At 31.2% G+C, this 25,816-nt stretch overlaps 2 protein-coding genes and 1 pseudogene across 8 annotated transcripts; all 3 read right to left on the bottom strand.

The window, feature by feature from the left end:
• Nucleotides 1-1,493: 1,493 nt before the first annotated feature.
• On the bottom strand, nt 1,494-14,898 carry LOC105802714 (AT-rich interactive domain-containing protein 2-like). 7 transcript variants are annotated; one of them, XR_008191105.1, is made up of 5 exons: nt 14,648-14,898; nt 5,963-6,047; nt 3,364-3,415; nt 2,100-2,481; nt 1,494-1,895 (listed from the first exon to the last, which is right to left on the bottom strand). XR_008191105.1 is itself a non-coding variant. In XM_052624180.1 (2 exons), exon 2 carries the CDS (start codon nt 11,961-11,963, stop codon nt 10,953-10,955), a length of 1,011 nt encoding a protein of 336 aa, XP_052480140.1. In that variant the 5' UTR covers nt 11,964-11,975; nt 14,648-14,898; the 3' UTR covers nt 8,941-10,952. The 7 variants fall into 7 exon arrangements, 1 of the variants encoding a protein (XP_052480140.1); XR_008191103.1 differs by lacking the exon at nt 1,494-1,895 and having other exon boundaries at nt 1,927-2,481; XR_008191106.1 differs by lacking the exons at nt 1,494-1,895; nt 3,364-3,415 and having other exon boundaries at nt 1,927-2,481.
• Nucleotides 11,989-13,364, bottom strand: LOC105802715 (AT-rich interactive domain-containing protein 1-like; annotated as a pseudogene).
• A 6,906-nt stretch (nt 14,899-21,804) lies between the features above and the next one.
• Nucleotides 21,805-25,536, bottom strand: LOC105802716 (probable E3 ubiquitin-protein ligase RHB1A). The gene is made up of 5 exons (XM_012634526.2): nt 25,351-25,536; nt 24,154-24,273; nt 22,991-23,354; nt 22,715-22,824; nt 21,805-22,368 (listed from the first exon to the last, which is right to left on the bottom strand). The coding sequence occupies exons 2-5, from the start codon at nt 24,214-24,216 to the stop codon at nt 22,336-22,338; spliced, it is 570 nt and encodes a 189-aa protein (XP_012489980.1). The 5' UTR covers nt 24,217-24,273; nt 25,351-25,536; the 3' UTR covers nt 21,805-22,335.
• Nucleotides 25,537-25,816: the final 280 nt, after the last annotated feature.

Raw genomic sequence — 25,816 nt, 5'->3', positions numbered from 1 at the left:
TAATAAATAAACTAATAAATTAATAAAGAAGCTAACAAGAATCAAGATAATTGAAACAACTAAGCAAGCAAAGAAACTAACAAGATATAAAAATTAATAAATAAATTATGAGTGATGAAAGTTAATAAAAAATTTGATTAAGGTGGACAAATTTTATTACAATGAGTAACAGTGGTTACAAGGATACAAAATTATTTTTTAAAATTTAACTCGAACAAATATATTTGATTCGATTCGATTCGAATTCCATCTCACTCGACTCAATTCGAGAAAACTTCAAATAAAGTTAGGATGATAAAATGAGATTCAAAAACTCGATTAACTCAAAAATTTTCGATTCGATTCGATTCGATCGAATGTTCACCCCTAACCACATCCATTCAAGAATATTTACTTACCAACTTGACTATATACGTATATAAACTCATATGTACCTAATTTACAATTTTCAAACCAATCATCAACATGTTTACAAATTATCCATCATTCAACCATACTATCACACATTAAACATCAACATGTTTACAAATTATCCATCATTCAACCATACTATCACACATTAAACATGATAAGACCATTTACATACATATCAAAATATGATCATCACAAGCCAATCTAATGGCTATTTACAACCAAAATTATTTTCATATTAATATTGGCTAGTTAATCTATAAATGTCATTATAACCAAAAGTAATATACTATTTATACCGAATTAGGACGATGGATAGTGTGATGTGTCTCGGACCAGCTGTAACACCCCTTACCCGAGACCGTTGCCAGAGTCGAGCACGAGGCATTACTTATCTTATCTTACTTACTCGAAGCATAAAAAATTGTTTTAAAAATTAATATCACTATTTACAGCAATCTGTCCAATCGCGCAGCAGTTACTAAATTAATTATAACTCGAGCTACAGAACTCGAAATTTAACTCCGTAAATTTTCCTTAAAACTAGACTCATATATCTTCCTACCATAAAATTTTTAGGATTTTGGTTTAGCCAATTAGTACAGTTTATTAGTTAAATTCTCCCCTATTTCACCAATCGACTGCCCTGACCTCTTCTAAAAATAAAATTTCTCATTGTGTGATTTTCATATAGTGCTACCGCTTGCCTCTACAGAAAATAGACTCAATAAGGAATCTATACATATAAACTAAAACTCATAACTTTTTTTTTACAATTTTTAATGATTTTCTAAACTCAAAACAGGGGACACCAAAAACTGTTCTGACCCTGTCTCACCAAAATTCACATATCTTAAAATATAAAATTCCTTTTGCTACACCGTTATTTTTATGTGAAAATAGACTCAACAAGCTTTCAATCCATATATCAGTCACTCTTTAATTCATTTTATACTATCCTAAGTGATTTTTCAAAGTCACGCCTTTATTCTTCTCAATTCTATTTCTTTGCAAAATTTTACCCTTTTATGATTTCCATGCATAGTTTATCACTTAGACTCTTATAACAACAAACACTTCCATACTTAACCATTTTAGCAACCATTCATCATCAAATACTTACACATCATTCTTTAGCAAGATCATAAATACAAACATTTAAAATAACTAAATCCCTATACATGCCATACTCAACATGGTTCAACATAAAAATACCGAGTTGTTGTGGTTGATAGTGTGGACGATCTCCGACTTCTTTAGGATCCTTGAAGTAGCCTTGCAATACTGGGCTTGTCATTTATGCTCTTAACTGAACTTTCATAAACATGATTCGTTTACTAGCCTGTTGAGCTACATTGGAATAATAAGGATGCTCGGGTTTTTCTGATAATAACATGCCAAAGCCATGTCCCAGACATGGTCTTACATGGGATGTTCTCATGTCGGTGCCCATGCCATGTCCCAAACATGGTCTTACGGGGGACCTCTCATCTCGGTATAACGCCATGTCCTGACATGGTCTTACATGGGACCTCTCATCTCGATTATAACGCCATGTCCCAGACATAGTCTTACATGGGACCTCTCATCTCGGTGCCAATGCCATGTCCCAGACATGGTCTTACAGAGGACCTCTCATGATCTCAAGGATGTCAATGCCATGTCCTAAACATGGTCTTACATGGGACCTCTCATCTTGGTGCCAATGCCATGTCCCAGACATGGTCTTACATGGGACCTCTCATCTCGGTGCCAATGCCATGTCCCAGACATGGTCTTACATGGGACCTCTTTATCCAAATGTCATGACATTCGTATCCAGTACCATCCTTATGTATCAACAAGACTTTTTAATTTTAATTCTCTATCATTTCATGCTTGGATAATCATCAAATAAATTCATGAAATAAATTCCTAATTGCTGGAAAGTAGCAGCATTAATAATAATTATTGAAATATTTCATTTATTTACCGTAAACTTACCTCAGTACCGAATATAACCCAATTCACCAACTTAGTCTTCAACTTTATTCTTCCCTTTGTCTAACATCGAGTTTCGTTCTTCTTGATCTAAAATAGAAAATTTAACTTATTTAATACTCACACTCATCAAAACAGCCCTCGACTCTAATTTTATCAAAATTATGATTTTACCCCTAAACTTTTACATAATTACATTTTTGCCCCAAGGCTCGGAAATTAAACTTCATCTTTTATTCTTATGTTTTATAACATGCTGAACATTTTTCCCTTCTATGGCAACATCAAATTCCCACTCTAACACTTACTTATGTACATTAGGTATTTTTACCGATTATGTCGTTTTACTCGTTTTCACTTAAAATCACTTAGCAAAAGTAGTTTAGCATAATTTCTAGCTTCATATTCTATCGTAAAACATCAAAATAAACACTTTTCACCTATGTGTATTTTTCTAAATAAAAACCCTAGATTAAGCTCCGGGATCTCAAAAACGTAAAGAACATTAAAAACGGGGCTTGGGATCACTTACTATGAGGCTTGGAAGCTTGAAAACTCTAACTATGGCTTCCCCCCTTGCTGATTTCGTCCTAATGAAGAAGATGATGATTTTTGCCATCTTTTTCCTTTTTAATTTTTTTATTATTAGATTACCAAATTGTTCCTAACTTAAAAATTTTCTATTTCACTTATCTCATATCCATTTTTGTCTACCAAGTTACCAATGGTCTAATTACCATATAAAGACCTCCAATTTAAAATTTCATAACAATTGGACGCTTCTAACATGTAGAACTCAACTTTTGTACTTTTTATAATTTAGTCCTTTTGACTAAATTGAGTGCCCAAACGTCGAAATTTTCGAACGAAATCTTCACGAAATCATTTTGTGAAATCGTAGACCATAAAAATATAAGAAAAATAAAATTTTCCTCATCAAATTTGTGGTCCCGAAACCACTGTTCCGATAACCTTAAATTTAGGCCATTACACCAGCTTCCAACCTTTATGAGCTTCCGAGTTACTATAAAACAGAAGAAATAAAACAGAGTAAGCATTTAATGCTTAGTAAGTTCGTAAGCATTTAATGCTTAGTAAGTTCGTATAACATGAAATTTAACTTACCATTTAATCATAATTAAGGAATGCATATAAAACATACTCAAGCAAGATAGCCAAAAGCCCTAGCACATATCCTCATCAACCGTGTTAAACACATATTTCATGTTAATGTCAAGGAACATGTATGAGGTCAACAATATCAAGTTTCCATGTTCATAACTTCTCACTTCTTGTATTCATATATCAATTCCATATACTTCATGTATATACGGGTAATGATTCACTTTGAGAAAATGTAAAAAGTTGATTCTTCGAGAAGCACACGATAGCCCTTTCGCATTGCACCCTGGTGGAACGAAAATGTATCAGAATTTACGAGAACTATACTGGTGGCCAGGAATGAAAAGAGATATAGTCGAATATGTTGGTAAATTTCTGACATGTCAGCGAGTAAAAGCAGAGCATCAGGTACCGACAGATCTACTTCAGCCTATTAGTATTCCTGAGTGGAAATGGGATTGTATCACTATGGATTTCGTTACAGGACTACCGTTATCAGCAAGCAAAAAGAATGCTATCTGGGTAATTGTTGATCAGCTTACAAAGTCAGCTCATTTCATAGCAATCAAAATTGATTGGTCATTACAGAGGCTTGCCGAGGTTTATATCCGGGAAATTGTAAAATTACATGGGATTCCTACATCGATAATCTCAGATCGAAATCCACGATTTAGTTCGATATTTTGGAGGCAACTACATAATCTTCTGGGAACTCGGCTCAATTTTAGTACGGCTTTTCATCCACAAACGAATGGACAATCAGAATGGGTAATTCAAATTCTGAAAGATATGCTTCGGGCTTGTATCATCGATTTTGAATCAAGTTATGAACGATATTTGCCACTAGCAGAATTTGTTTATAACAATAATTTCCAATCTAGTATTCAGATGGGTCCGTATGAAGCATTATATAGTCAAAGGTGTCGATCACTAGTATGTTAGACAGAATTGAATGAAAGAAAAGTGATAGGGCCAAAACTGATTCAAGAAATAGAAGAAACAATTAAGAATATTAAAGAAAGATTGAAAGCAGCCTTTGATAGGCAGAAATCATATGCAGACTTGAAACAACGAGACATTGAATATTCTGTTGGTGATAAAGTATTCCTGAAAGTATTACCTTGGAAGAAAGTTTTAAGATTTGGCCGAAAGGGCAAATTAAGTCCACGTTTTATTAGGCCGTATGAAATTGTGGAGAGAGTTGGACCAGTTGCTTACCGATTGGCTTTACCTCCGGAATTACAAAAAATTCATGATGTTTTTCATGTTTCCATGTTACAAAAGTATCGATCGGATCCGTTTTAATTATATAAATAATTATATTTAAATGTAATTTATATTATATGAATTTATGATAATTAAATTATAATGATATTAAATTATTAAATAAATCAAATAAAATCTTAGATTTTATTCCCTTTATGCCGCCTCAACTATGCTAAATGGCTTAATTGTCATTTTAGCCCTTTTTACTTTCTTTTAATCTATAATTAGACTTTCACTCTTTATTCAATTTGATCATTTTTCCTAATTACTTTAAATTAAACTAAATTCACTAAATAAAAAAATCTAATTAAACACACTATCAGACTCATAATTTTAATTACTTCTAATAATTATTTACTAAGTTTACTAAGATGGAGGCCCGATAACACACTTTTTGGGTGCTCACGAATTTTAGGTCGTTACATATACGGGTAATGATTCACTTTGAATTCATTTATTTTCTCATATCAGATTTTTTCGTTGAATCATTTAATATATCGATGGATACCCGGGTAGTACACTCGAAGTGTACAAATCTGTACTCCATCAATTCATATTCGGGAATGCTCATGTGAGCACATAAACGGAAAGCTCTCTCTCGAGCCATATAACGGGAAGCTCATATGAGTCATGTAACGAGAAGCTTATCCGAGTTGTATAACGGCAAGCTCATAAGAGCCATATTCAGGAAGCTCATGTGAGCCAATAACAGGTAGCTTTGAAGAGCCATTAATCAAGAAGCTCCGGATAGCCATATATCGAGAAGTTCAAGCGAGCCATATCCGGAAGCTTCGGAGAGCCATATAACGCGATGTTCATAAGAGTTGTGGCATGTCTTCAATACATGCAGAATCACAACCAATCAGGATGCTCCGAAGAGCTATTAACGGGAAGCTCACAAGAACTATATAACGGGAAGCTTGAGAGGGCCAAATATCGGGATGCTCATGAGAGCTAATAACTGGACGCTCTTTCGAACTATAGTGTGTCCGCAACATATGCAGGACCACAACCAATCCGAGACCCTATATCCATCGAATCTCATTTATCCAAACGAGACTTATTATTTATCGGGTATTATCTGATATGTGATCAATTTCATACATAAGACATTTATACAATTAACATATATGGCATTCAATTCAAACATATAAATATACACGATTTAATTACACGAACTTACCTTGACAAGTGTTCGTGAATTGTGATCTACTAATTCGATACTTTTTCTTTTCCTCGATCCAATTCCGTATTTGGTCTATCCGGATCTATACAAGTAAATTTAGCTTAATTTAATACAATTCATACTCAATTCAATCCAATACACATCTTAGGTAAAATTACCACTTTGCCCCTATACTTTTATTTAATTATAATTTTATCCCTAAGCTCGAAAAATAAAATTCATGCAATTTAATCCTTATTTTAAGCCTAACTGATTTTTACATATCATAATAACGACTCATGTATTTCATAAAATTTATAATTTTTCATGAATTTTACAACTTTTTAATTTAGTCTCTAAATCATAATTTCATCAAAATTCCCATTACAAAAGTTGTTTATCTATCAACAACCTTTCATTTTCTACCATAAAATTTCATAATTCAACTATATTCATACATGGCAAAGTCCTAAAAATTTGATAACTTTACAAATTAATCTTCGAGATAGCTAGATTAAGCTATTACGATCTCGAAAATATGAAAATTATTAAAAACGGGACAAGAAAAATACCTAATTGAGCCAAATAAGTTTGCTCAAAACCCAAATTCCATGGCTAGGGTTTCCATCTTTTTATTTGGGAAAGATGATGATATATGATGATACTTCTTAATTAATTAAAATATCATCTTTAATTATTTCATCTTTCCAATTTAGTCATTTTCTTTATTTAATTTTCCATTAATCATACTTATCTACTAACTCCTCTTAATGGTCTATTTGCCATATAATGACCTCAAATTTTGAATTTCATAGCTATTTAATACCTATAGCTATTAGAACTCAACTTTTGCATTTTATGCAATTTGGTCCTCTCTATTAAATTAAACATTTAATCGGTAAAATTTCTTTACTAATTTTTCATACAATATTTTTATCATAATGCAGATCATAAAATAATATTAAAATTATTTTTCTTATTAACTCAAATTTGTGGTCCCGAAACCACTATTCCAATTTCACTGAAAACGGGCTATTACAGATTCAGGTACCTAAAACTGAATATTAAAATAGTGAAAATAAATAAATCTCAATACGTTATGTCAATTCGAAAAAATATCGAACCGATAATAAAAGTGATAGACAATGATTTTGCATGCAATATTATTGTTGAAATAGTGAAATAAAAGGTGAGTCTTAAATAAATCTATTGAGAAATATAAATATAAAATAGATTGGTCAAAATAGAAAGATGCAATTTAAGTACAATTATATTTGTGGATTTTTGGACTAGTAGTCCAAATATTTAAAGGTATAAAGTCGGTGAGGATGCAAATGAAATAGTTTTGCAAAAGTGAAACAAAAATATAAAATTTTTCGCTAAGTCTTGGTATTAATTATAAAAAGATATAATATTCTTCTATGTTTGATGCAATAACCTTTAGATATATTATTAAACCGACAGTTTATAAAATATTTGACTTGCATCTAATGATTGTTGTTACAACCCTTTTATGAATCACTATATAGTAAAGTTTAAATTAAAATCCTTGAAAGATTTAAAATGTTAGAAGCATATTGAATTTCTCGAAAAATTTTCATTTATATGAATTGAAATAATTTGAACATGTGATAATTATGACTTAGTGAATAGTAGTTGAAGGAGAATTATAAAATGATCCAAAATACTCATTTATGTTTTTATAAAAGAATCATGATTAAAGTTTGCTATGATTATTATTGAAACTCTGAAAAGATCAAAATATTTCTCCCAAATTTTTTGCACTCGTGACTTTCAAAAGAATGTTGATATAAATGCTTAACAAATACATTCAAATAGTCATTTGAAAATATGATATTCAACATTGAATCGTAGAATATGAGAAAGTATGTGATGTTTTTATGAGGGGAGTAAATATGTGTTGTATTCTTTTTCCCTTAAGCGATGTTTTGTTCTATTAAATTTTCTTGGTAAGATTTTTAATGAGGTAACATATTATATATATTATATATATTATGTGTAATCTTTTTCCTTCACTAGGATTTTTTCCTTAACAAATACATTCAAATAGTCATTTGAAAATCTAGTATTCAAGATTGAATACGTAGAATATGAGAAAGTATGTGATGTTTTCATAAGGGGAGTAAATATGCGCTATGCTCTTTTCCCTTAACCGATGTTTTTTCCATTAAGTTTTCTTGATAAGATTTTTAATGAAGCAACATATTATATATATTATAGATATGCGTACTCTTTTTCCTTCACTAGGATTTTTTTCCCACATGATTATTATCTTAGTAAGATTTTAAGTAGATACATTATCTACAAATGGACATCTAATGAGGAGTGTTATGAATATTTTAAGTAGATGTTTATCAAGATTTAGATAAGTTTTGATTTATACTTCTTCTATTTATAAATATAAACTTTAAAAAAGCACTGTAAATTATTTCAATCGATCAATAAAATACGCTCTCTATTTCCTCTCTCATTCTTTTTGTTCTTTATCCTCTATTTTTCATCTTATAACAGAAACGTCAAAGGAAAATTGCATTAAAAAAGAGAGAAAAAAACACGCTTTCTGCCCCTATTGAATATGCTTTATTCTCTTACCCTATCTAACTTCAAGTTCTTAATATAGGAAACATTTTTTTGAAATTTTATTTTCCCTTTTTTAATGCAATTTACTTTAATCTTTATTATTGTGAATTAAATACGAGAGAGAAATCAAATTAGATTTACTTGAGGAGAGAGAAACATTGAATTAGAACTTAAAGAAAATCTTAAATTAAGGTGAGAAAATGTTAATTAGATCATCATCAAAAGGATTTATGTTCAAACAAAACACTTAAACATCAACATTAAAAAAGGTTTTTTACTGTTGTTGCTCCTCCTTTGTTGATTTGTTGTATTCTTACATTTGTTTCTTATATACTTCCATGGCTTCATTTGCTTTCGCATTCCTCTCCTTTTTTCATCAATCTCGATAACTAGAGCATATTGGCAAAAAAAAAAAGCAGAAATCACATCAATGCTAGCAAAGGGAATGTTGGCACCAAAAAAATATTTTTTTTTTAATTTTGAACCAGTGCCAACCACTTAAACACTAACACCTATTAAAATATTATTTTTTCTTAAATAATGGAATACCATATTTTTTAAAGGCATTTCAAAAAAATACATACAAATGCCGAGGAATACAATGTCGGCACCAAAAATTATTTTTTATTAAAGGGGGCAATTGTTAGGGCATGATGAGCACCAAGGTGCTTTGTAGATTTCAAATCATTTTCGTAAATAATAAAATTTTCCAAATTACTTTTGAACAAAAGCCTGGTCCAACTCTAGTAAAATCATCACTAACATCACTTCCCCTCCACTATTTATCATGTGTTTAGACACCAAAATCAACACTTAATCCATAACACAATGGTACGATCCTTTTGGTAGGGCCATGATTCTCTTAAACGAGGATTACACCTCTATAGGTGGGAGAAAATTTGTAAACCTATGTAACTCAATGGTCTCAAAATTCACCATTCTCAGACAATGAAAGAAACCCTTTCAGCCGAGCAAGCAAGCATGGTGAAGATTTACTAACCCACGAGGTTTTATGTAAAGGACCAATGGCGGAGCCAAGGGGCTAACAAGGGCCCCATCCCCCTAAAATAAAAAAATTACATTTAAACCCTTTATAATTTATAAAATTTTAAATTAGTAATGATAAAATTACATTTTGTCCCCCCAAAAATGATAAAAATTTGATTTAATCTATCAAAAAACATAAAGATATAAACTATTAAAATGATAAAATTACATTTTTACTATCCTAAAAATATACAATTTAATCCTTATGGCAAAAGACTGCACAAAGCAAAACATTTTGCAAGTAATAGCCAAATCAATTGATTTTTGGACTTGGAAGAGTATCTTGTAAGGACGAGACATGCGTTCGAGGCTTGGATATTCAAATATGGAATGAAGATATTATTGATTTCCTTCCAATTAAATAAAAATAATACAAAAGATACCGAACATTGACAACACATGCTCGTTATGCCATGTTGAGCAGGAAACTATAGACCATCTATTTCGCACATGTACATTTGCACTTGCAACCTAATTTGGGTTGAATCATGGAATACGAGTTGATAGAATTATCATTCCACAATTCATGGAATGGGTCATACAGTGGGTTACTAAACTAGATTGCCAACAAAATGAACTAGGTCTTGTGAAGAAAAAAGTTATCACAATCCGATAGATATGGAAGCGCATAAATAAGGTTTGTTTCTCTAGTTAACAATCGGATCCCATCAAAGTATTAAAATATTTGAATTATTTATAAAATTAATTTTTATACATCTTTTAAATAGTTAATATAAATAAAAGTATCTTGATAACTTTCACTTCCAAATACAGAAGTTAAAAACATCTAATTTTAATATTTTACTTTTGGGTGAAAAAATACTTTTCGACTACAATTTTAACCCTAAAAGCCAAGTGTTCTTCATTGCTTCTATGGTGAAAAAACATTTTTGGAATCCCAAACACAATAAAGAATAGGGCATCAATAGGCAACTTCCTGGTTTGGTTCCAAGCACCTATTGAACAACAAAAACCCTCTATTTAGCATTGTTGTTGCTATTAAAAATTACTTATTAACAACCAATAACAATGCTAACCACACCTTTAGGACTATTTAGGAATAGATTGAAAATTTGTTTTGATAAGCACCTAGCTCCTTTGTTTGGCTCTAAAATGCACTTGATGGAAAAGAAAAACCTTTTGATAAGCATTGCTTTTACTGTCAAAAAGTACTTTTGAGCAACTAAAAGCAATGTTAAACACACTAAAAGGCATAACTTTTCGTTTAAAAGATTAATGAAAAAAAAGATGACAAAAATACATATGAAGTTTACAAGTAATGATAAAGGACATGAAATAGAGAGAGAGCGCTTGAAAACAAAAAAGCATGGACCAAAAAACTTCAAAAGCATCCAAACTACTAGAGATTAAAGGTGTGATCAATTTTTTGATTCTTCCTTTTTAAGTTGTTGCATAAAACAAAATATTCACCATTGGAAGATTCGTTTCCAGATATCTCTTTAAATGGACTTCCACTTTTCCATCTTTTGTCAAAGTGCTCCGTACTAAATTGAGGAAGAGCATCTTTTGACTTCTTTTGTGACTTCCTTAAAGGAATTAAGATGGAAGTGTAAGATTTAGGCCCAATGCCTTTACCAATTGATTCCGGTCCTAATACAACTTCCTCATCATCGTAGGTAATGCTATTGGGAGCAACTTGATTTTGGTACGCTCTATGTTGTAAAAGAAAGACATTGAAATAATAGCAAACAACTTCTTCCCTACTTTTGTCATGAAAATGATTGTATATTTCATCCCAAAAACATTTTCCTAATGGAGGATTCGACTTCACTATTGATGAAAACATATCTTTTTCTTTCTCATTCCAACCAAATGCAACTTCTTCACCCATCTTATCAAAATTCCATTGGTTGAAAGCTGGTCCTAACTCATGCTTTACTTCCCACCTTTTCTCAGCAACATGAAATTTTACACATTGTAAAGAATTTCGAATTTGACAACTACATGAATCTTGTCTTCCTTTTCCAATTCGATCCCCTTCAATCAAAAAACTATATTCATTTTTTTCCAATGGCCAAATAAGAGTACCCAACCATTTCGCATCACTTTCTAAAGCTACTCCAGTCCACTCTAGTACTTCAGCTTGAAAAAGTGGCCCAATAGGAACTTGTATGTCAACATTATAATTGAACATTAGACTTGAAGTTGTAAAGTCACTACATTCACGCAAATTTTTGTCAACACTTAATATAGAATTATTCAAGTGGCTATGATTCCCAAAGGAAGAAGACTGTGACCAATCAAGACCCTTTGATGCCATTTTCCCTAAATGGAGTTGCTTCATGCTACTCGACCTTTCTCTGAGATTATACCTAAATTTAGGGTGATCATTATACATGCTCGAATGCATCTTCTGATTTTTCTACAAAGTGGGAACATCAAGTAATCATTATAATATAAATAAGAAAGAAAAGGAATTAGAACACATAACAAAAGTATCAAAAAGTAAATGGATGTTTATGGAACAAATAATAGTACAATACATAACTAATAAGAAATTATAAGTAAAGTTTCAAGATTATATTACTTCTTAAGCTAAGAAGTGTTAGAAGTAGTGAAGCACAAATTATTTTACTTGCATTTTAATCATTACAATAGCTACAATAAACTTGATTAAAATGAAAATTACTCATTTGAGCAAACAAATCCTAATATTAACAATGGAGTTGCATACGCTTAAAGTAGTTAATATAGACTTATCCCTTAATTTAAGGACAAAAGGTAGAATAAGATGTTTCAATTGAATATATATGCCTACCAATTGGATTGGATAGAACTTGCAAGATCATATTTCTACAAAAAGCAATCTCTCAAAACAATAAAACCTATTTCCAAAGTTTCTCACTTCTAAGACTTCCACTTTGCCCCCCCAGATATTTAACCAACCCTAAGGTTACATGAATCCTTTGCCATCCCAATAACCTAATTAAGCATTCCTCATGACGAATCTCATTTCCTCTTATGCAATGATATTTTTTCATTTATGTTATTCAGATCCATAATCATAACATCATCAATATCATCACTCTTGATACATATTTTACATTCAAGACATTCCTCTAAAAGTGTATCTTTGTACTTATCAGCGTCAATGCACTTTTGTCACCAAATGAACCAACCATCACATTGTTTAAATCCTCATCATTATGCAATTTTCAACTTTTCAACTTCATCAATATGCTTAGCTTTTTCACCTTTTACACATTTCTTTCTACATGGCAATACTCCATATCCTTGTTATCTGGTTCCAATAAAACAATACCCCTTAAGCTTACCTTCCAAATCCAAACCATTGAAACTCATTTCAATATTTGAGTCATTGCTTTAAACAATTCTCTCCAACCATCTCTCTAATGAAACTAAGTACTTAATATAAACCAACTTAACTAAGATGTTACATCTAAACCCAACCCAAACTATTTAGCAACCAAATTCCATAAACCACTTTCCTAAGCAAATTGCATCCCCCTTTCTCTTACAACCAAGAAAACTTAAACAAATCCACAAGTTATCCATCTCCAAGCATAGGAGGAAGAGGCCAAAAACAACATTGGGCACATTTCTCCTTTAAAAACAACATTGAAGAACTTATTAAACTATAACCTAAGGTTATTAGATTCAGATTTCAAAAAAAAAAAAAAACCATTGAAATGGGTTCAAGGATAATTAAAGAACCAATTGGGTCAAGCTTTTATAGGGAATTCTTGCAATCTACTAAAGGCCCATCAACCCTCATCGGTCATCCTCTCATTGATTTCAAATTCAAAACTTAAAAACAAACAATTATATAATCTTTCATTCTTCGACATAACAAATAATGAAGATTGGGAACCAAACTGATAAACAATTAAAATAAGAATAGAAAGACTTATTGCTTCATTTCAAAACTTAGATTTGAGTTAAATATCTCTTATTCTTTTCTAATTCTACATGATGGTCGGAAAGCACAAATTTATCCCTTATATTATAAGAATTATCTCTTAATTCAATTATTTTGTATTTTTGTGTTGTGTTATATAATTTTTTCATGCTCTAGTGTAATTCAAGATATCGTTTTTACATGTAATTGTGTGTTTTTTTTAATTTGTTGTAGTTTAATTATTTTTCTATATTGTATTTGTATAATTATGTTATACAAAAAATTTGTTATCATCGCATTTGTATATTTTTATCTTCAAAGTAATATATATTTATATAAATTTTAATATTTTTACATAGATTTTCACTTCTATTAATGACATTAATTTTTTTATTTTGTTGTGTTTAGATTATTGAATATTGGCTTAATACATCACAAATTAAATAAAAGGTAAAGATTTGATGTAAATCAAACCCAAATCATAAGCTTGAACTTATAATTTTCAATTCTCCCAAACAAATAATTTTGAATCCATAAATTTAAAAATTACAAATCTAAATTCAAATTTAACCTTCTAAACACACAAGAGAACCGATTAAATATATGAGTTTTGTATTTTAGAAAATGGATTTTGGGCGGGAAAGGCTATAGTCCAAGGGGTTTTTTTTTTCATTGAAAATTTAAAAAAAATCTTTTCATTTTGTCCGTGCCTTCTCTCGAATCTAAAAGTCTTATTAAGTGTCAAAATTAAATTGTAATTTTTATGATAAAAGAAGTCCTAAACACACTGCAAAAAAATCGTAAGGTTTCCATCTACGAACTTCTATTTCAGAAAATAAATTTAAATCTTAGAAACAATATAATTTATATGATAAATGCATATAAGTAAAAGCTTTTACGATTATTTGTAAGATTCCTAATTTTGTTAAATGTTTATTTAGTCATCAATTCAAAATTCCAATAAATAATCATAATTTTGAAATTCATAATTTTGAAATATAAAATCTTGTTGAGTCTTAATTAATTTATATATTCACGCGAGTTAAGCAAATAGAATCAAAATCCAAAATTTTAAATTGTTGTTCTCTGCAACTAAACGTTCATAGATAATTCCAATGGGTTTTTCTTTTCAATTTTTATACTAAGAATAAAAAAAAGAGAAAAGAAAAACATACCTTTTAATAATTTTTTGACTGTGTAATAGAATGAGGTTTTGATGAGACTCTATTTGCCTCTGAGAATTTCCTTGTCTTTTCCCTTCTCCACCGTACCTTTTGTTTTTGCCTTGAATAAATACCTGTTTTAGGGTTTCTCTTAAGCCCCTCCTGGTTTCCCACTCTCTTTTTGATGGGCTCTTTGCAAGAGAAAGAGATTTCTAAGAACAAATATAAAAGAGAAGGAAAATGTTTTTCTAGGGTTTCAAACTATACCCCAAACCCTTTAATTTATACTAGTTGGCTTTAGTTTATACTGGTTGGCATGATGGGTTAACTTAGGTTATTTATTAACCATGGTTGATAAATATTGGGGTATCATAAAGGTAGTTTAATCATTTGTGAGATGTTGAATTATAACATATTGGAAAAATGGTTTTGGAGAACGAACAAAAAATAAGGGTTTGTTTGTTTGACAGTAAAATATTTTTTGGAAAATGATTTATTTTTTTGAAAAATGATTTACTAGAAAATATTTCCTGGTGTTTGGATGAATCTGTGAAAAATATTTTCTGTTGTTTGGCAAATTTCTTGAAAATATTTTTCGGAAAAGTTTTTTTTACATAATATATATTAATAAATTTTTATATTTTAAATTGTTTTTACATATATTGCAATTTGATTTAATAATTTTTTTCTTGAGTATTACTCTCGAAATTCTTATAATAATTAATAACTTTTTAGAATTAAAAATTACAAGAGGTTATAGTAAATAATTACAAGTGTACAAACATACTCTAATATCAACCGGATATCTGGATACACCAAAGATCTAAAATTAGTATCTATCACCATCTTAATCAAAACCATTTGAATATTAAATTTCCAAAAGATTAGCATCTGAATCCAGGTGAAACTCTTCATCCCAATCCCATTTCATCTAAATTGCAATATTTGAATCCAAAGTAATAGTATGAAATAGGACACAGGCAAGCAACGATGGTTGAAATGTAGAGAAAATTTTTTTTTATTGCACAATCACTCTATTCCATCATTTCTCTTGATATTCTACAGACCAAACATTTCCAACACTACTAAATTGGATGGTAGAGTTTTGCAATTCTTTTTCATACAGATTAGGATTCTGAATATAACGCAAAAAAATCGGCCATTAAAATCAGATTAAGAAAATAAACATGGCAAAATTGTTTCTAAGAAGATAAGATAACCATAACAGTGTCTAGAAGATGGGAGAATGGTCATCCCTCAACTAGAAGCATTCTTCCTAGCGACATATATACGCTGTAAGTCATAAATCCAACAATGGCTACAGCAGCTCCAAGCGCAAATGGTGAATTACATCATTCAAAAGCGATAAAACAATGAGTTCACTATAGTGAATGATACAAATAAAGGAGCATGCCATTCAAGTTGAAGCAACTTCGTACCATCTCAGATTGTTTAAAGATAATTTTTGCTACGAAAAACTTCAAATACATATATGCTTAAACAAAATCACACTATAACTTGTAAAAAGGTTTAAGGTGCAAACACTGTAAGCAAGTGGACAAAAGGAAAGAAATAGTGATTTCCCTCACACCAACACGGAGAAAAAAGTAAAATATGTACACAACAAGAGGTCATCAGAAAATCTAACCACGATCACCAACATTTTCAACAACCCCAAGTTTCAAGTGCATTGAGAATTGAACAGTTGTGAGATGCCAGACAATCAGCATACCTGAAACAACCATGAGAGATCGGTTTATGAGCCGATGGTATGCGCTACGGCTTCTCCGGCCTCGATTTCAGGAATGCTCAAGCGAGGATGCTCAGTTGCATTTACTATCCTTCGAAATATGTTATTGAAATCACTCAATTTTGAACTGATAGGTATAGGTGCCTCTATCCCCATAACCTAGCTAACCTGAAAAGGAAATTTGAAATACAATACACTTTGAAACACTGACATGAATACCATTACCTCTTCGAGGACACAAAAATTAAGCATTTTGACTCTGTTAAAGCATTCTACTTATTCATTTAACTATGCAAGAAAATTAAATTACGAAAAAATAAATAAAGCATGATACCTTGGTAGAATTCTGTATTGCCATTGGAAATGAATCCAGATCATCTTTAGCAGCAACAATGAGGCAAGGCACCTCATAACTAGTGTCTTCACCATGACCAACAACATCCATGAGCAATTCAGTTGCTCTCTTCCATGAAGACTCATCAGAACTGCGAAGGCCAGATTATAACGAAATAGAACTTACAAAAGAAATAAATAACACATGCATATGCACCTACATGAATTTTTACAAAATTCAACCATGGAACAAAATATACATGATCATCTTTTATGGCACAAAAAGAGTTCACTCCAAGCACATGAGGGTGCAACCATTTTTACAAATATGATCACATAACAGAAAATGATTAACTAAAAATAGCAGATAACTCTAAATTTAAAATCCCACATCAAAAAAATCATGCTTCGATTTACCTATCATAATCAAATACAGCTATGTCACAAGGAGCTGGTGACTCTTTACTAGACAGCAGTTTTGAAACTCTGTCCTCAGGGATTTCGAGCAAGAATAGAGTTTTCTTTATTCCCGTGTTTTGGAGTTGATTTTCCAAATGGAAAATGTTTTCCGCCAAACAAACACTGGAAAAGTTGGAAAACAATTTCCGGAAAATCAAATCCCACAATCAAACGGACCCTAAGTTAGAAAATTATGGTTTTTTTCCAAAAATAATAACTTTATTGTGATATATAAAGTAATAAACACTTAATCAAAATTGCATCTTTTCGGTTCAACTATAATTAAATTTAATCAGTTTAATATTAAATTTAATTTAATATTAAATCTATTAAATTAATAGAATAATTATCTACAAGATAAATATTAAATTGCATTTAATATTAAGATAATCATTTTAATATTAAATTAATAAAATACTATCAATATAAGTATTAAATTAAATTAAATATTAAATTTATTAAAATAATAATATTTTTTTGATTAATTAATCTGAAATCAAATTATCCAATAGAGTTCCAATAGGAGTGTGATTCTTCCACTGCTCAATCGCTAAAAAATTGTCACCGCCAACCATCCATCGGCCGCCGAATTGCCGCTGTCACAGTCATCAGTACTGTCATGCTCGATGGTGTAGGCACGACACCTCGAGTCAATTTGGCTGCTATCGGTTTGATCTGAGCCAGTGACGGCCCGACCGGTCTGATCCAACCACTGGTTGGACCGTCGGTTCGATTTCACATACCGGTCCCTATTCGACCAGTTTTGGGTCTCAGTCTCGATTTTTGTTCTCGTTTCCAATATTTGATCTCAAGTCCAATTTTCAAATTCAATTACTTATTGGGCTAATTGTCTGACTTGAAATTTAATTTTCAAATATATCATGTTTATTTTAATTAATTTTATTAGTTTGATTTAATTAATTTAATTTTGTTTGATCAAAATTAATTTTCCCAAAAATCACTAAGATTTTTCAAAATTAATTTTTTAAGAAAATTACTTAATTAAATTCTCTAGTTGAACAATTCTCACGACTGCCCAATTTAATTCCACGTCAAATAAATCGATTCGATTGAATTATTTCCAAAGTCGTAGAATTTTCTTAAGATTCAAATGCAATTCGATCGAGTTTTTGTTGAGCTAGCAGAGGGACTAATTAGACATATATAATTAAACTCTAGTAATTGCAATTATATCCAAAAGCATTGTTCTGATAATTCACAATTTACTTAATCATGGAGTCAGGCCACAAGAAGTACCATGATTAACTCCTTATTTTATACTATTTATGAAACAATTCATCCAACTACGTTGTCCAATGACCTTGTCATATGTTTGTTATCATCATATGATATTCTTGATTTCTTTGAGTTAAATTCGTTCACTCAATACAATCATATTCTCTCTCATTATAACCATTGTGTCTTCTTAATGATTAATATAATCACTATCAACAAATGACTATGATAAATTGCTTGTTCGAGAATAAGTAACTCGTGACCACGTTCCATATTTATTAATCCACACAATAGAATATCATTAAATTTTTAATCGAGTTATGAATTCCATTGTTACTGGAAAAATCATGTCAATCACAAGTCGTGTACCCAACATATCGACTATGGGCTTGATCATCTTTAAAGAATAAGCCTCTACTTATATCAAAACACATGAGTTACATATGCATGGTCAGTAACTAACTCAGGATTTAGGTAAATCACACCATGAACGTCACCACCATAAATTTCACAAGTGAATTAATTCACAAACGGATTCAGAATTAATTCAATTTGGGTCCAGTCCAATGTATTATTCTTCCAATGAGTACATCTATGTCTCTACTTGTGGAGTCAACTGTTCCGATAACCAAGACTAGCCATCTCCCCAATTGGAATTGTAGACGACATAATAATCCTTCTAAGTATTTGAATAAAACGCTCACTTTGATTCTTTTACGAGATTACTGACTTGTTTAGATTATCTACTGAAATAAGTTATCTTTCTCGCAATATAAATGTTCTTACAATACCACTCATAATCAATTTTAACTTGTAAATCAATGAGGTAATATTTGTTTGTGACAATTTTGCTATGTATGCAAAACCTGAAAGACAAAATTACAAAAGATATAACAATGAAATGTGAAATTAACTTTATTTATTTATCGTTCAAATACATAGAAAATAATTACATGTTTACTACAATATATGCACATTTCCCAACATGAGATCCATTCAATGTAAGTGAAAAGGATCATGCAAAAATATATTCATATCAAAATTTATGTAAAAGATAAATAAAGTTTTGGTTGAAATAATAAGGTTAAAGCTTTGAACAGTTACAAAATGATCATCTAATTGGTTAATGGAAAGATGACGTGACAACTTTTAAAATTGACATGACAGTAACTTTAGCCCTTAATATTTATATGTTGTGTCAATTTAGTTTTGATTATAAAATAATTAACCTTCAACATTTACACTATTTTCTTTTAGAATCAATATTAAATTAACACAGTGTATGAATATCGAGAGTTAAAGTTGTTATTATTTCAACTTTAAAACTTTCATATCATCTTTCCATCATCCATTTAATGGTTAGTGACAAAAAATTGAATTGTTGAGTGGTTATTTTGTAACTTTTTATAGTTAAGTGACAAAAAAGAAGAAGAAATTTACTAATATGTTTGGTGACTACCAGCATAGTTTACACAAAATTATAATGTTCTAAATTTAAATTTCACCATATATTATTTTTAATTTAAGTTGATTTTTATAAAATATAGAAAAAGAAACAGACATGGCAATAATTGTTATTTTGTAAAAAAAATTAATTTTTAGTCATTTTTCAATTGAGTTGGTATTTGATTCACTTGTGATTCCAATTTAGATCTGAACAAAAGTATAGTATGAAATAACCATATGCATACTCGCTATGTAAGAAAAACATAAAATAATATAAAAATAAGAAAAATAAAAAAGACAAGCTTAATTAATAATTATTATTTTTAACATTAATATATTATAGGTTATTATCATATCTGTTCTTTTTTATACAATGCCTAGAACTATCCATAACCCATCCCTAACACCAACCTTTAAATAGGAGAATAACATGTTTCAGCGCACTTAAACCCATGTCCTCTTACATTGGCAACAATGCCGATATCAATCAAAACTAAGACTCAATTGGCAATTAATGATTACTTTTAAAACAACTAATGATTGTTAATAAAGATATAAAAAGCATAATTTCAAAATTTGCGTTCAATGTTTATATCTTTTGTCGGTTTGACCATTATTATTTTTGGGATAAATATCAAAATTATACATTAACTTTGATTTGGAGCATCATACACATGAAACTTAAAATGTAATTCATATGTATATATGAAATTTTGATTTTAATTTAATTGTACATATTTAAAGAAATAAATACATACATTTATTTTCATATTGAATTAATATTATTGTTTGTGTATATGTAAAATGGTGCTACTTTGATAATGTAGTTAGTGATTTATGAAAATTGGATCAAATTAAAATCATGTATAAAATCACACAAAATCAAAAATTATGTCTGATATTACACCTTTGATCAAAATTTATGTATAATTTTTATATTTATCCTTTTTTTTTTTACCTAAATTTCACATCTTTGACAAAAATTCCAATATATCAACGAATACGTTCAGTCACCACACCGCAAGCCAAATATTGAGTAAGGATCTCCAAAGATAAGAGCATTTACTTCCAACAATAATGGTCTCCGGACAAGTATCACAAACATTATACTTGTTTCTTAAAATACGGACCCAAAAAGCATCCACATTGGTAAGGTATTAAACCCAAGTTTGAGTAGGAAAACTTTGTTTTGTTATTATATTTTCTTTAGCCCAAGACTACTAGTATCAAGCGGCATACAACAATTTTCCTAATTAATCAAAAGCAAACTTTCTATTTCCTGAACCCCAATAGTCTCGTGCTAGTTCCTTGATTTCATTGTATATATTTGGTAGACAATTTGGTAATGATGACAATCACTCCACTCTTGGATATAGACGGGCATTAATGCTTGTTTCTGAAGGAGTCTGGTTTGGGGAACTGGATTTTTTACTGGGCCATGAGACTGTTCTACTGTCCTTGGTACTTCGGCCTGATGGCCTTTGAATGAATTCTCTTTTCGACAGAAAGAAAAAACTGAGAACATTTGAGCTTTTTCTACTGGGCCGATTCAAGCTAAGGGTGAGTTTGAATGGGCGGTGCGTTTACCTGCGGTTAGTGTAAAAACAACGGTGGCGGTGAGATTAAATACTGTAGCGTGAGATAAAAAGTAAACTAAACGCACCGCAACGCACCCAATCGCCCATCCAAACTCACCCTAAGACTCCAACCTTTTTCAGCGTCTACTTGATAGTAAATGACAACATTTGATTCTATCTAAAAAGAGGAAGACAAGGAGAAAACGAGAGAACATTTGAGGTATAACTTGCATGGTATATTCTGCCAGCACTGTCTGCAATAATAATATAGGGCTCTTTCTTGAGCAAGGAGTTACAGGATTGTGGGGGCACAAAGGTAGCAAGCAAAACAGGCTCCCAATAGGAAAAACACAGGTACAGGAAAAACATATTGAACATCCTCCATCATAAATCCATTTAAATAGGAAAAACATATACATATTTACAATATCATTGCAGAAGAGAGGTAGCATAAAGCATTCAATTTCAAAATAAAACAAAAAAAGAGGAGATGACAGAAAATATGAACAAGTAGAATCATTCTGTTCTGCAAACAAAGCTCCATAGAAACCGATTCTGATCACTTCAATTACCTCGTAGCTTACACCATCCTTCCCCCCCGCTGATCTAAAAGCTAACACAATATTCAACCATATAGAAGAGGAGCATCAACATCCCAAGTTGCGCTATGACACTCTGTCAACTTGATTCTTTGCTCTCATAAGTCACAAACTTGAAGAATTGATGAAAATATTCACAGCATAAATAAATGAAACCTTTTACATATCAAAGGTAAAATTCGATCTTCCAGGTAACACCGTCTGACCAGCTGCAGAACCAAAAACTAATATGTATCTGCAGCATCCTGAGTGGAAAGCTTTACTCTCAAACAACAAAGAAATCCCATCTTGAATCAAGAGTTACTGATCAAAAGTCTGCTCGAATATCATTTCCTGTAATATTAAAATAGTACAACATATCACTAGTTTGTAGACATAGTCGTAAACATATACCTGCAAGGTTATGCAAAGTGCAGGATTTGACATAGGGAATTAGAAGACTGCAGATCTGTGCGAGTTACTATTAAAATACTACACTATAATTTCCTTTTCTTTTCCTGCACCATCCACGAGATAGACAAAACTTGAATTCATTTGTTGGCAAAGTAAATTGCATCCAACAAGCATGACTGTAAGCCTTGTCCCAAATTAATCCCTCTACAAGACCACAACCAGGCTAATCTTATGCAGGTAATCAACTATTAGTCTAAAGTTGATTGGAATCTGAAAGAGGCAAAACCTGATCGCATATAGGGCAGGTGTCACTTCTTTCCATCCATTCCAAAATGCAAGATAGGTGAAAATGATGTTCACATTTTGTTAAGAGTTTTGGATTCTCTGCGTCATACTCTGCATGCCCAAGTACCATAGACAAGCCATCACTTATGAGCTGCTAAAGATATTAAATTAACAAGGAATTGGGGTTGTTTTCAACATAAGTGATCAGGTTGCAGAAAACATGGCTTTTAGAGCTTACACTAGCAATTAATGCCTCTGGCAATAAGAATAGACCTACCTTCAAGACAAATAGGACAGGCATCCTCTTCCTCTGCTGCTGATTTCTTAGATTCAATTAAGTTTGTGACCTCTGGTTTTCTTGGCGAAAGAAGCAAAGAACTAGACTGTGTTCTGGAGTCTGACTCCTCAAGATCTTCAAATGTAGGCAGGGTCTCAAAACTTCCCCCACTGACAGTTTCCCTGAAAGATTCTGAATCAGCTGAATGTGGACATCCAAAGACCACATCATATGGCAAAGGTGCTGGAGGTGCCCTAAATGTATCAGGTACGTCTAGATCCAAATTAACCAGAACAGCAGTCATTGCAGAGGCTGATCCACCATGAGGTGTTAAAGACTCATTCTCTTCCAAAGCTGGTGGACACTGTGGAAAGGGATTTTAAAATTCAAAGAATAATACATAAAAGACAGGGATTCTCAAGAACCCTTTCATCAAGGTAGCAGTTAAAGGGACATCTCCACCTAAAGAAATTAGAAATCACCAGGTAAGCTACTATATTAGCACAGTGGCCAAAACAAACAACACAAGGGCTTCATCCTTCACACACATATAAACACTCAATCTCCCGTTAAGTTTTTTATGGTGTATTTGGAGGAGGTTCTCATCTTAGGGCAATCGATGAATTCATATACCAAACCTCTAGTTTTGTTTTCCCTTTTTCTCTTCATCAATATTAAAAAGAAAGAAAGAAATAGCAAAATACAATGAAGAATCAGACAAGCTGAAGCAGGAAATCAAAATAAACACAGTTTCCACAAATCTGAGCATGCATACAAACAGACATCTCTATTCAGATGATTAAAGAAGACCCTGGGGTCAGTAAAAAGTTCCAACATTAATCAGATAAAAAAATCAGTTGCAGATCACAGGTTCTACAACTGTTTCAAGTGAAAGAAGGAACAAAATGGATTAAAAAGAATGTCAATTTCATGGAATAATCAATTACAAAAAGAGTGAACTAATGGTATTAAAAATATTCTTTTCATTCTCATTTGCTTCCTCCTTTTCCATTCGATTTCCAACCTGTTATTGTGGATTATTGTGAGTGAATACTCCCAATATTCCAAACAAACATGCTCCATTTCTTAAGTATGAAATAAGAAAAAGTCCTATATGATAATAAAGGCATTAGACATATTCATAAGATGAGCATATTACTAACATAATAATATACAGGTGTCCCATGCAGATGAGGTTTCCGGGAAGAACAACAGCAGCCTCCCATATCCCACAGTTATCTTTGTTATCCACTCAATACAAAGGTAGTTTGGTGCATTTTCCCCTGTTATTCGACATCAAAGGACAAGTAGAATATAATAGTTTCAAACACAAGGAGAGGGAAAAAACCAACTTACAAGCCAGGAAAAAACATGTAACATACGAGAAAATAGAATCAAGATTTGAGAAGCATGAACAAACAAAGTAAATAAATCCTTACTAATCATGCTAAACAGAATTGGGAATATAAAAAAATAAATCATCCCCATATATAGACAAATTATATACAAATACACTAAAACATTAATAAGACCATGATCATAATGAGGCTCAGTATAAAACCTCATTAATATGTTGTCAAGGTGATTATCTTTCTTTCTAGAAAGAACAAAGCCGTAGACTAAGTTATCTGACAAATATAATACGCAGATCATGCTGAGAAGTAACATACTTGAGACATCATCATTTCAATACATACCAATTCTTCGTTTAGCTGGGGATAATAAGTTAACAGCTTCTGGTGTATACATTACAACCATACAGCTCAAAATGATAGGTGTATCCACTAGCACACCATGCACGACTAAAGAAGGAAAACAAAATATAAGAAATGATGACATGCATACAGAGCATGACTCAAGTGGCCATGTCATCCAAAGAGTTTAGCCTTTGAAAGGAATTTCTTTTTATGAAATAAGCTGGAAAATGAGATCCAACCGCTTAGAGCCCCACATGCTCTGATTATCCAAAAATGGAATATAAAAAGCCTTGAAAATCCGCCAAAAGCAGACACTAAAGAACTCAAATTAGCAAATTTCAAACTTTTGAAATCTTCTATGAAGGCAATCCAACTCATAACTACAGAAACTAACACCGAAACCTTAAAGTTAAACTTACATCGCAATACAGTTCATATTAAAAAATCCGAGACTAATCACTAATTAACTGGAATACCAACAAACGACGAAACTATTCATATAATAACGAAAAAAAACTGGAAGTCATACCAATTTCATAAACCCTAATTTGAGAAATATGGAAGAGACAAGGGGAAAAGTGACATGTAAGTGTAAGGAACAAGTTTTAATGGACAAAAATAAAGTTAAACGATTAAGGGAAAAAAAAGAATAGAAAATTTTACCTTCTGAAGCGGCGGCGGAGAGAAAGAGGCGAAGAATTTCCAGCCAAAAATTCCAACTTGGAAGCGTTTATAAGAAATTGAAGAAGAGATCTCTTTCTGAGGGGAAAAAAGAAAAAGAAAAAGAAAAAGAAAAAAACACTTAAGGTTTTTCTTCTTCTTTTTACTTTTTCTTGTATTTTAATTTTTGTCTGTTGTTATATAGTTTCTTCGACAGTCAGCGCAGCACTTAGCTCTCTTTCATGATTTATTTATTTTTATTAATTGGGTGCAATGATTTCATTGGCGGCAATACCGCGCAAAGATTTTCTTTCTAACGTAAATAGAGCCAAATCCGGGGTTATTATACTGGAATGAATTTGATGATCACAAAGGAAAAAGAAAAAACCTTTGCTAAATTTAATGAAGTATAAATTTTCAACCTTTCTAATTTGGCTAAATTAATTATTATTTAAAACAAAAAACTTGT

Source organism: Gossypium raimondii, chromosome 11 (assembly GCF_025698545.1).
Source record: "Gossypium raimondii isolate GPD5lz chromosome 11, ASM2569854v1, whole genome shotgun sequence".
NCBI classification, from domain to species: Eukaryota; Viridiplantae; Streptophyta; class Magnoliopsida; order Malvales; family Malvaceae; genus Gossypium; species Gossypium raimondii.
Note: the sequence above shows the minus strand (reverse complement) of the source record. Positions and strands in the feature narration are given on the sequence as shown.